Here is a 12,137-nt window from a genome sequence, read left to right on the forward strand (position 1 = left end):
TTTCTTTTTATCTCAGATCACATAATTTCCTTGTAGAAATGGGTATGAGCATCTTCCCAAAAATGCTTCAATTTACGCAGAAAACAGTGCCCCATCTGCAGCTTCTCAGGTGGTCAAATTGGTTTTCACAGTGCACTTTTGACGTTAAGCACATCAAAGGAAAAGATAATATGTGGTTGCTGATTTTTTCTCAAGACCTCCTCCACCAGTTCTTATGTTCTCCCATGCTTCAAGCTCAAACCCAGCACCTCAAATACTCACCAGGATTTTTATCCTTGAATGTTCCATGGACAAGGGAAGAAATTACAAGACAAAGGACGTTTCATGAAATTGAAGTTTTCAGACATTATGGTGGTTCACTTTTGAGTTACCCAAAAAAAAAATTAAAATAAGAAATGAAAAGGAAAAGAAATCTCCAAACGAGTAGTAGACATTGCGTTGGTTTTCCACATCGGAATATTTGTCGGCTTCTTTGTCATCTCAGCGCGTGTTGCAGCGCGTCTCAAGGCATAGTTTTTCCGCATCAACAGCTATTTGTTATTAAGACTAGGGATGGCAACGGGCCGGAGTTGGGACGGGGGAGGGTTGCCGGAGTTGGGGCGGGGGACCCCTCCCCCGTCCCCCGCCCCGCTTCCCTCGTGGGGTTAATAAAATTTTATTATAATTAATTTTTAATAAATAATCAAGTACTAAAATATCAACACATCACCAAATTATTATTCATTGTAATTTTACAATTGAAACTCATAAAAACAATCAAACAGAAGTTATTTGAATACAATCCAATATGATGAAATAAATATAACTAAAATAGTCAAATTTTCACTTTTAGTACAAATGCAATCACTAATTCATCATTGTGTTTGTGCTTTTTTTTGAGAAAAAAGTGTTATTCTATTAAGTGTAATTAGAAATTTATTATAAATGTATTAGTAAATTTAGTATAACTAATTAATAAATTCTATTAGTAGACATGTATATATCAATTATATTACATAAACTAATATACATTTTATAATACATTTAACTAATAATATCATTATCATAAGTTTATAACTAATTAACTTACATATAATATATAATCATTTATATATATTTTTTTTTTTTTTGCGGGTGGCGTCCCCCGCCCCCTACCCCGTTTCTAAGCGGGGGGAAAAAATTCCCCCCGCCCCCGCCCCAACCCCCGCCCCGTGAGCCCCCCGCGAGGCCGGCACCTGCCCCCATTGTCATCCCTAATTAAGACACAACCACAGCAAAAATTCTTCCCACTTTTCACTTTACAGGGGAAAAAAGAAAAAGGAAAAAGCTTTCCTACAGAACCTACGCCGTCAGTTGATGAGTTATAAAGACCATACAAAAAAACCAACTAATTACATTTGAGGGCTGTTTGGCTAATAAGTTTTCGATCAAGTTTATCTGCTATAAGTTTTTTAATAACTTTATCTATAATAATTTCAAAAATTTTTTAAAAATTTTAAACTATATATTTCAAAATATTTTAAAATTTACATACTTCAAAAATTTTCCTACAACTTCTAAAGTAAGTTACAGTAAAATTTTAGATAAATATTCAAAAAGCTCATTTGCCAAATAGGGTTGAGTTGGCTAACTTATAAAATTCTTTACTTATGGGTAAATCTTTGGGTTAAATGCAAAAAACTTTCCTTGTGATTTGGTGAATGTTCAACTTACATCTCTATGAGTTAGCAAACATCAATTTTAGCCTCTCATAGTAGTAAGTGATTAATTTTTTTTAAAATAGTTGGATATTGTAATGTTAGGTTGCATTCTTGTCAAATTATATGTTCCTTTTTATAATTTAAACAAACTTTTAAAGAAGGAAATGTATATTTCTTTTGTAGGGGACAATTTTCTTATTTCTCTACTAGCATAAATTTGGTTTATATGTAATTTAGTCAAACTACAAATTCGTTTAGTCATTTTGCTTAGGGGAGGAAAATATAATTGCTCCTTAAAAAAAATACCTTTCGCCAATCACATCCAATTTACCACCGTCAGCGTCCAAGTTGGCTCAATCCATCACCGACTAGGACTAGGCGCGTAACAGAAAAAGTCTTCCCAGTGAGCTGAATCTTCCCTTCACGCTCCTACCTTCGGAGGAGGACCTCGCGTGTTTTCCTCCTCACTCCTTCAGTCCTTTCCCATTTTTTGTCGGCGAAGTTTAACAAACACCAGAAACCATTCCACTTCAAAGTAGGTCGTTTCACTGATCCCTTGTTATATATTACTTTCTCTAGTTGTTTTACTATCCACAATATGCAGTTGTATCAGTAATGATGATCCAGAATTTATAAAAATAAAGGAAAAAACAGAAAAAACCACCTCAAAATCCTTCCCATACAGTAGCTGTTGCTTGTCAGATAAAAAAAGGTCTTTCAAAGTCAAACCATTTCTGGGTTTTTCCCTGCTTCCCCCATAGTTGTCGAAAATCCCATATTCAAATTGAAGTACTAAAAGTCTTGAACTTTCAGGGCTTTGCACTGGGGCCTTAATTACCTAAAGTTCTTTTCTTGATAATTTCTTGAAGCTGAAATTTTACTCTATTGAGCTCTTGATAATTTTTCTTGATATTGGGATTGTGAGATTTTGGCATTTTAGTTTGTTGAGTTCTTGATATTTTTTTTATGATATACTAATTTTAGGAATTTTGTTTATAGATTTTTTATGCATCATTTTTCTTGCTATGGGGATTTTAGTTTGTTCACCTATTGATAATTTTTCTTGATATAGGGATTTTGGGGTTTCAGCTTATTCAGGTGTTGATCATTTTTATTGAAATTGGAATATTTGAATTTTAGTTTATCGAGTTAGTGATCCACTTTCTTGAAAATGGAGGCAAAAACGTCGGTGAGATTTACATTAGGAAGGCAATCATCACTTGCTTCAGAAAGGTGGAGTGATGAGTTGGAGAGGGAAGGTGATGATGATGAGGAGGATTATGAAGAAGAGGAATGGAACGGGGAGGATATTGATCCGGGGGTGAGGCTTATGTATGCTGCCAATGAGGGTGATTTGGATGGCATTAAGGAGCTTTTGGACTCCGGTGTCGATGTAAATTTCCGGGATATTGATGACCGGACAGCATTACACGTTGCTGCTTGCCAGGGGTTTAGTAATGTTGTCAAGTTGTTGATTGAAAATGAGGCTCAAGTTGACCCCAAAGATCGGTGGGGCAGCACGGTATGCCATCAAATCCTGAACAGAACTAAGCCATATTTGTTTCATATTTTTATGGTTGTAATTGTCATGTGATGCTTTCATGTTGGATGGGTATATTGTTTGCATATATTACTATTTTTTTGGATATCTTAACTTGGTAACTGACATAAAAGACTTGGGTATACAAGCTAGCATTATCAGTGTGGAATAATTGCAGAAATGTCTCCTTGTTTGGATAGTAGCCCTCTAGTTATTTTCAATTATTCTATTTTTTTTCTGGAGTCATTTTGAATTGTTTAGAACATTGATTCCTTTAGTTAGGCTTGCTAAATTTTTTATAATGACTGGAAAGAGTTGAATAAATATTGTGCATTTTGTGTTGATCTTGAACAATGACTTACCATTACTACCAGTTGGTGCATGGAGTCCCTTGGAATTCAGAATGGAAAAAATGTAGTAAATATCTGTTCAAGTCAAGTAGTTGTATCAGTTGAAGCCAAATGTAGATTGCTAGTATTCCTTGGACAGAGTTGATTCTGTTTGTTTGCCATAAGAAATAATGGAGACAAAAAGTAATAATCCATAATCTGTCTGATGGTTGTGATGATGACATCTTCAAGTGTCTGATAGTATTCAAAATTTAATTTGCAAATGCTTCCTAACTGTGCTTCTGAGCATCGTGTTCATATGTTTCATACATAAGTTTATACCAGTGTATTATGCTGTACAAACTCTTTCTAGTTTGTATTTATGAGGCAGAAAAGGATTGATGCAATAGAAGAGAAGGGAAGAGGGATATAAATCATCGCACTATGTGTAGTACAGTTTTTGGAAGAATATCATTTAACTGTCCATCGTCTTTCTTCCTTTAAATTCTGTGTTTCACGTCGACCTTAGTTTCAATGGCTAACTGAAAGCTTGAATCTTTCTCATTCACCTTGTATGTTTATCTTTTCACAACAATGACGTCTTGGTTTAACAGCCTCTTTCAGATGCTATTCATTACAAAAATCATGATGTGGTCAAACTATTGGAGAAGCATGGTGCAAAGCCTTTGGTATGTCATTTGATTTTCCAGTCCCTGCCCTCTACTTTGGGTCTTTATAAGAGGATAAACTTAACTGATATCTGTACGTTTGGATTCTCCTTATTGGATACATTTATTTAGATGGCTCCCATGCATGTCAAAAATTATCGTGAAATTCCTGAATATGAGATTGATCCTGAAGAACTTGATTTCACTTTTGGTGCTGAGATAAAGAAGGTAATAGATTACTCTTTGGTTTCATTTAGTGAATCCTTCATTCTTGTTTTACTTTCCCTTAAATATTCTGTATTATGTGATGCAAAATTGAATTCACAGTTATGCTATGTTATTAATCTGACCTATAACTACTTTATCTACTTATAAAATGCTATTCTTCCATCCTTAGACTGAGTGGTTTTGGCCTTGTCAAGTTGAGGATATCAAGGAACTTGATTGAGGGCTTTGGCACAAGACCAGGACCAATTTGGGCACAAGACCAGGACCAATTTGACTTTACACATCTAATGTTTTGATTGATTCTCACTTTGTAACGTTAGTTTTATTTTGGAGAACTTTATAACTTGAAGTTAGCAAAAGGTCCCAATCACCTTAGTCGCCCACACTATTGATGAAAGTACAAAAACCTATACGTTTATATGCTATTTTTAGCAATTTTGAAGAACTGATGCCAATTTGATCCCTGAGAAGGAAGAGTGGCAATTTATGCATGCATTTGTTGTTCTAGTTTCATGGATAGTGTATGAAATGAGGGTAATTTGGGATTGTGTGCCCAAGATAAATGTCTGAGGTGTGGTGTGGCAGTAGTTAGTAACTTTGGGGCATCATTATACTTGTGTTTGTTCTATTTCTGATTTTTTATGTATAGTTCTAGTGTTGATAGAACACTAGAGTTTGTTTTGATGTAATGGGAGGATATCCTCTATTCTAAAGCTTTCTTTGCAAATTAATAGGAAAGTGTTATCATTTGCCAGAGAAAAACTTTAGGGCGTCGTGTGTTCAATTAAAAGTTTGAGCTGTAAAGTGAGAATGAAAGAAATATTAAGGATTCAGGTGGGATAATCCATTTTGTTAGGTTACTTTTATCTTGACATAAGATTACAACTTATAGGTACATGGGAAAAAAATTCATGTTTCAGTGGGATAAGTACAGCTTTCATCTGTGTTGGAGCAATCTGTAACTATGTTTCTTCCTAACCATTGTGAGAACATTATTTCGCTTTATAGTCTTCAGAAAAAAACTACAGAGTATGCAACAATTAATAAACTTTGCTTGAAGTTGTGATGTAAAGTGGCTCTATGACTTGAAAGTGTTCTTTTTTGTTATCTTTGTAATTACAAGATCTTTTATTCGTTGTTCTCGACTTAAATATTTTTGAACTCTTGAGGGGAAGGTTGATGGTGAGTCTGTGAGTTTTGGACTCATAAGGTTTATATGCTTTTTGGAGACTGTCAACTACTTATTAGTTTCAGATATAATATTGCAGTTTATCAGTATCATAAGATGGTATGTGTATGTTTAGGACTCTCAGATTGTGTGGCAGAGGAATCAGGAAGAAATGTAACTTTAATTATGCAAACTTGTCAGAAATAGAGACCTTCAATAGTTTCCAATAAGTATACATTGAAACTTATGTGTATTAAGCATTTTTCAATACTTGGTAGAATGATATTGAACCATTTTGACAGATACTTTAAATAGCTGCTAAATGCTTGAAAGTTTGTTGCAAATGTTAGGGAACAACTTTCAAAGTAGCCTCCTGGCGAGGAACAAAAGTTGGAGTGAAAAAGTTTGGAGAGGAAGTCATCTCTGATGAAGATAAAGTGTGAGTTGTTTATGTTATATTTTTGTTGTTTTTGATATTTTTCGTTTTATACAGTTGCATTTCTCTATAAATTGTATGAAATTTGTGAATGTTTAATACCTGTGCAGGCGGGCATTTAGAGATGAGCTTGCTTTGCTTCAGAAGTTAAGACATCCAAATTTGGTTCAGTTTCTTGGTGCTGTTACACAAAGCAGCCCCATGATGATAGTGACAGAATATCTTCCAAAGGTACTTTTGACCCCTGGAATACTTTCAAAATGAATGCAATTTGAAACCAGATTAGATACTTTTTTGCTCCTTCTCTGCCAATTTTTTTCTGTTTTTTTCATGGCCTAATAGCTTTCACAGTTTAAAGATTGACTTTACAAATTTTCTTGTTGCCAATACAGAATTACTGTTGCAAGGATGCTTCTTCTTTTTAGTAGGGAAGCTCAATTTTTATTAGAAAGGAGCTTCAATTCTTTTATGCATTACATTTTAATGAACATAAATTAGGTGGTCAGCTACATCTCGCAGCATTATCCTGCTTATCAATTTATTTGGTACTTTATTGCAGTAATATGAGTTTCAGTGATCAGCATCTTGAGCGTACAGCAATTTAGTGTTCACAGGATAACAAAAATATGTAGAAAATGGATTTGCACAAGTTACTTGAGCATTTTGCTTGGTTATATTAATTATCCAATAATTGTCATTATTCTTCTCAAATGTCATGTTTACAAATTGTTTTTCACTGTTTGTCTAGCATGGAAGAAGGTAGCATGTAGGTGGTGAGGATGATGGAGAGACACAATGTCAGCAACTTTTTCACTTCTAGATTTCTGTCCCTATCTCATTCATAGATGATATGGATTTTGTGAATAACATGATTTTCAACTTCCAAAACAATCCTATTTTTGGTATTATGTTGTGCTCTAATTCAGTGGCAGGAGGTTACCACAGTCCAAAAGTTAACTACAATGAAGAATAATTAGCTATCCATTGTTGAAGTTCAAGATGTCGCAATGATTGTTATCGCTGGGTGATATGGGTTTTGAAATAAACTGCACTGATAGATGTATTTAATCAATCCATTGTCATATATCAATGCATTGGGTTACGCTATCAATGCAGTTAATGTGGTTAATGTAATTTTCAATGCAGTTAACTCCATTCGCATAGTTAACCACATTAACGGCATTGTCACATATCAAATATGGATATCATAGATTACAGTAATGTTGTTCTTTAACTAGTCTTTTGAATATTTGCTGAAGAGATTTCAAATGTGGCAGATATTCATAATCTTATGGCATTATGAATATGTGACTAATGTTTAGAATAGTTAGCTCGATATTGATCTCTGTGCACCTCCAGGGTGATCTGCGTTCATTGTTGGAGAAAAAAAGAGCCCTTAAACCTGCTATAGCTCTCAGATATGCATTGGATATTGCAAGGTATGTAATGTACTCTATCTTCTGTACATCAATGACATAATTCATATGATAATTAAATTTGCAATCAAATTTTGGATTGGCATCATACATATGGTACATAATAGTAAATATGAATCTCGGATTGGTGTCTGTTGATGGATCTGGGGTTAGTAAATATGAATCTCAGATTGGTGTCTGTTGACGGATCTGGTGTTAAGTAGTAATAAGCAGTAATTGCCATTGGAGATAGTGATCATGGTTATTTTCTTTCTTTTTTTTTTCCTATGTACTTTATAACATTATTCAGAGAGCTGCTTGTTATGCTTAATTGTTAGATCCTGGAAAGATTTTCCAATAATCTTTGCTCAAATGCCAATCAACTTTGTGCATGTAATTCAGCCAAAATTTTGGCCGATAGAGTTGACTTTTTATTTATAACCTTTGAAGTGTGGAAGGATAGAAGCGTAGAAGCATCTGTATAATAGGACAAGCCCATAGGTATAAATCATGTTGTGTGGAGAGATACTTTGGTTTTATTTTTTCACTGTTCGGACCGATAGAGTTGACTTTTTATTTATAACCTTTGAAGTGTGGAAGGATAGAAGCGTAGAAGCATCTGTATAATAGGACAAGCCCATAGGTATAAATCATGTTGTGTGGAGAGATACTTTGGTTTTATTTTTTCACTGTTCGGATTTTGTACTTCATGTTTGCTGGATTTATTGTTCTTGTACAAAAGTTCTTTCTTTATATCTACATGAAAGTCGCAAAGTTGATAGCTGTTGCTTGATTTGTTTGAGTAAGCTTTTTAATTTTGTTCAGGATATCAAAAGTTGTTATTGGTGAAAAAAGTGATAATTCTGATTTTGCAGCAGGATCTGAATACTTTCTTTTACCTTTGGCCTTGCAGAGGAATGAATTATTTACATGAAACTAGACCAGAAGCAATTATTCATCGACATCTGGAGCCTTCGTAAGATTCTCTTCCTCAAATTCTCAGTTTCATATGCAAAAAAAAAATGCTGAACTTTGGACATCCAGACATTTGGCTAATTGGTTTGAATTTATTGTTTTCGTTGTGTACACGTAATATGACAGAAACATATTGCGAGATGATTCTGGACATCTCAAAGTTGCAGACTTCGGAGTTACCAAGCTACTAAAAGTTGCCAAAAGGGTTAAAGAAGATAGGCCTCTATCATATCATGAAGTTTCTTGTGAGTGCTGCTTTTTGGACTTTTGATGTCCTTCTCATAGATGCTCGCTTGCTACACGTTGAGAAAAGCACTAGATGAGAGTTTTTGGTAGTCTGTGTACTTTGAATTGATGAGCCACTAGACTGAATATAACTTGTTATTTATCTGCCCAGTAGGATGTAATATACATCTGGAGCATGCTTTCCATCCAAACAGCGTAGTTATCTGATTTTGATGACCTACATGATGAGCCCATTATTTAGTTAACTTTTTTTTTTTTTGGTTTTTTTACAGGCCGATATGAAGCACCTGAGGTTTTCAGGGATGAAGAATATGATACCAAGGTGGACGTTTTTTCATTTGCTCTAATTTTACAAGAGGTAGTCTCATCCTTTGTTCTTGAACTTGATTTGTTATTGAAAGGCTAGTTTGCTACATCCCGGTGTAAACTCTGCATAGCCACTCTTATCACCCAAAATATAGGTCTCATCCTTTGTTCTTGAGCTCAATTTGTTTTTGAAGGGCTAATTTGCTACATACCTGTGTAAAGTCTGCATAACCACTCTTACAATTACCCAAATATAAACAGTCTGTTGATTCCTCTTCTAGCATGTCTTACTTTCCTTTTTGTCTGATGTCACTTTTTTTTTCCCCCCATCAAAATAAGTAATCTGTTTGAGAACTTTACAAACTACCTTTTGCTAACTAATTTGAAGCACAATTTCTTTATCACTCCCATGGAGGACAAGTTGGTCAATTATTTGCACTATTTTATTGGGTTATCTGTGGTTCATTGACTCGGTAAGCTCTGACTATTTAGACAAATTTTCTTTGTCACAAACAGTCTCATAAATTAATCTTTGTGATGTTCTCTACCATAGATGATTGAAGGATGCCCACCATTTTATACAAAGAAAGCAGGTGAAGTTCCTGATTTATATGCTGCGAAACAGCGTCCTCCTTTTAAAGCTCCAACGAAGTTTTATGCCCATGGAATAAAAGAGTAAGTTTTTGTTATCAAACATAAAACTTGTGCTAATAAGATAGTTCTCTCCTCAAATGATGCATGCAGCATTATTGGGTTGAAATGTTTTTGACTGTCTTCAGATTCTCTGAATTGCAGTACGCTAAGCTTTTCTTTGTGTTCCTGGTATGCTTTGTCAGTGCCTTTGGTCTTCTTCACTGGCATTTATTCTTTATTTCCGCTCTGTGCAACCTTGAGCTGTGCCTAGAATATAGTTGGTGTGTTGCACCTAGTTGCTGAGATGTTATGTGATGCAATTGCACTGGGAAATATTTTGAGATATCGCGGGTGCAGTCATGCACCTTCGAGGTTTTCAAAAAACTCTAAACCTTTCTTTGTGCTCATTGTTAGATTATCTGAAATGTGAAAGAGATGTTATTATTATTATCCCTGCAACTATAGAGAAATGCCAAAACCAAATATCCGGACAAAGTGTAATGTAATCTTCCTCGTTTTCTATCAAAAAGTGTTGTCCTTTTTTTCTTGGAACTTTTTTTGGTGAAAATTTTGTATCTCCTCACATGTGGACAAATAAATCATCTTCTGTTTCTTCCATGATGCAATTATATTTTTTTGCAGCAGATTGCATTGAATTATCTAGTAGCGGAAGTTTTATATTTCCAATTGTCTTTGTGCAGATTGATTGAGGAATGTTGGAGCCAAATTCCAGCAGATAGACCAACATTTGAGCAAATAATTCATAAGCTGGAAATCATCTACAACAAATTTGGCCACCGAAGTCGTTGGAAGGTCAGGCTGTTCTTCAAATCTGTCTAGATGTCTGTTGTTTGTGTCTGCGTTACTGCATGTCTATACTTTTTTAATTTTGCATCCGTATTTTTTGAGCAAGTGGCTGTTAGGTGGTGTGCAGTGGGGTTTTGCAATTTGATTTGCAAAAATCCGTTTCTAACCTCGAAAATGGCTGGAAACCTATCTACTTGTTAATAATATAGGATGCAGATGAGGTAGTCTTTCACTCATTCATTGTGCTGATGATTGATAATGTGTGCCTAAATGTACAGGTCAGACCATTGAAATGTTTCCAGAGAGTGGAGGCCATGTGGAAGAAAGATTTAGATCCCTCTTCTCGATCTACCAGCAGCATTTAGGTCATCTGGGTATACTTTTGTCTTGGCTCAAGTATGCAGTTTTACTTCTTTTTCCTGCTATGAGAATTTCCAGCCAAAGTTAGAAGAGATTGATTGCTATCTGTACCGCACAAGGCCTTTAGAATATTTGCAAAATAGTTGGCCCTCTTGCCACATTGTTCACATCTCCTGATGATTATTAGTGACATTGAGTTCACTCCCAGTGTCGATAACTTCCGTATTCTCTTCATTAGTATGAATTTTCAGCAAAATCTTGTTCATGAACGCAGAATTACTTGCATCATGGCTCGATTTTTTTTTTTTTTTTTAAGAAACACAAGGAATTTATTATTGGCATCAGAACTTAAAATCACAAGGATATGATTTTTTTTTCCTGATATATGGCCATAGCACGATGAAATGTACACTAAAGCAGGATCCACTATTAGGAACCAAAGTATTAAAGCCAGCTAAGCTCTTTCAAGCCCTGGTCATGCAGTCCTTATCGATTGGTATGGCCATGGAAGATACTACCTATGATGATTAAGGGCACACTTTTTCCTCTGCCTTCTGTCTATTGAGATGTGTCTGCATCTCTATGTAGGTCTGGTCCCAAACCTTGTCTTGAATTCAAGTACATTTTGGACCACAACTGTCAGCTGGTGCAGTTGCTGCTGCAGTAGCTCAGATTGTAACTATAAGTCGAAACAGGAACATGGGAGAAGCATAAAGCTGCTCATTATTGAGATAACTAATAGCCAAATTTATGTTTCCTTTATCTATTGAGATGGGGACAGGTCTGTTGAGATAGTGATCAGTAAGGAAGCACACTACATGGCCTAAAACATTTGGAAAAATTCTATGGATTAATCTTATATATACTGTTAGTATATACACTATCACTATTATATATATTACATATATGATATACCGACTGTGAAATTCAAAATTTACTCATGTGTCATCCATCTGACCGTGACCGTGGTAGTGTATACATTGACCGTGTATATAAAATTTACTCAAATTCTATACGGTACACAATCTTTGGAATTTAACTAGTGCTTGTTTTTTGTTCTTCCGAGACTTTTGCTATGGAAATGGAAGTTTGTTTTACTATGTCAGCTTTTGTTTATTTATTTACTTATTGGGGTTTAAAGCAGCCTCTAAATATTAAAGTGAACCCTGGAAAATGATAAAGCCCAAATCAGAAGATAAAAGTCCAAGTGGAGATAAGGGTTGTGTAGACAAAAATGTGATAGGAGTGATTTCAGAAGCCGCCCCTGAAATTTTTAACAATTGCACATAGCCCATGAATTTTTTGATTATACACTTCCATTAACTATAACTTTCTTGTAATGGAGCC

The 12,137-nt window shown here is 35.0% G+C and overlaps 1 protein-coding gene across 6 annotated transcripts; it reads left to right on the forward strand.

Annotated features, from left to right (window-relative positions):
* Nucleotides 1-2,031: 2,031 nt before the first annotated feature.
* LOC113726240 (serine/threonine-protein kinase 12) lies at nt 2,032-10,991 on the forward strand. 6 transcript variants are annotated; one of them, XM_072074513.1, is made up of 14 exons: nt 2,033-2,214; nt 2,752-2,777; nt 2,857-3,201; nt 4,163-4,237; nt 4,349-4,444; nt 5,963-6,051; nt 6,159-6,279; nt 7,408-7,487; nt 8,377-8,439; nt 8,565-8,683; nt 8,957-9,042; nt 9,544-9,665; nt 10,325-10,436; nt 10,709-10,991. In XM_072074513.1, the coding sequence occupies exons 3-14, from the start codon at nt 3,010-3,012 to the stop codon at nt 10,793-10,795; spliced, it is 1,242 nt and encodes a 413-aa protein (XP_071930614.1). In that variant the 5' UTR covers nt 2,033-2,214; nt 2,752-2,777; nt 2,857-3,009; the 3' UTR covers nt 10,796-10,991. The 6 variants fall into 6 exon arrangements, with proteins under 6 accessions (XP_027105646.1, XP_027105648.1, XP_027105645.1 ...); XM_027249845.2 differs by having other exon boundaries at nt 2,032-2,218; nt 2,752-3,201; XM_027249847.2 differs by lacking the exon at nt 2,752-2,777 and having other exon boundaries at nt 2,032-2,218; nt 2,820-3,201.
* Nucleotides 10,992-12,137: the final 1,146 nt, after the last annotated feature.

This window comes from Coffea arabica, chromosome 2c, assembly GCF_036785885.1.
Source record: "Coffea arabica cultivar ET-39 chromosome 2c, Coffea Arabica ET-39 HiFi, whole genome shotgun sequence".
In the NCBI taxonomy this organism is placed as follows: Eukaryota; Viridiplantae; Streptophyta; class Magnoliopsida; order Gentianales; family Rubiaceae; genus Coffea; species Coffea arabica.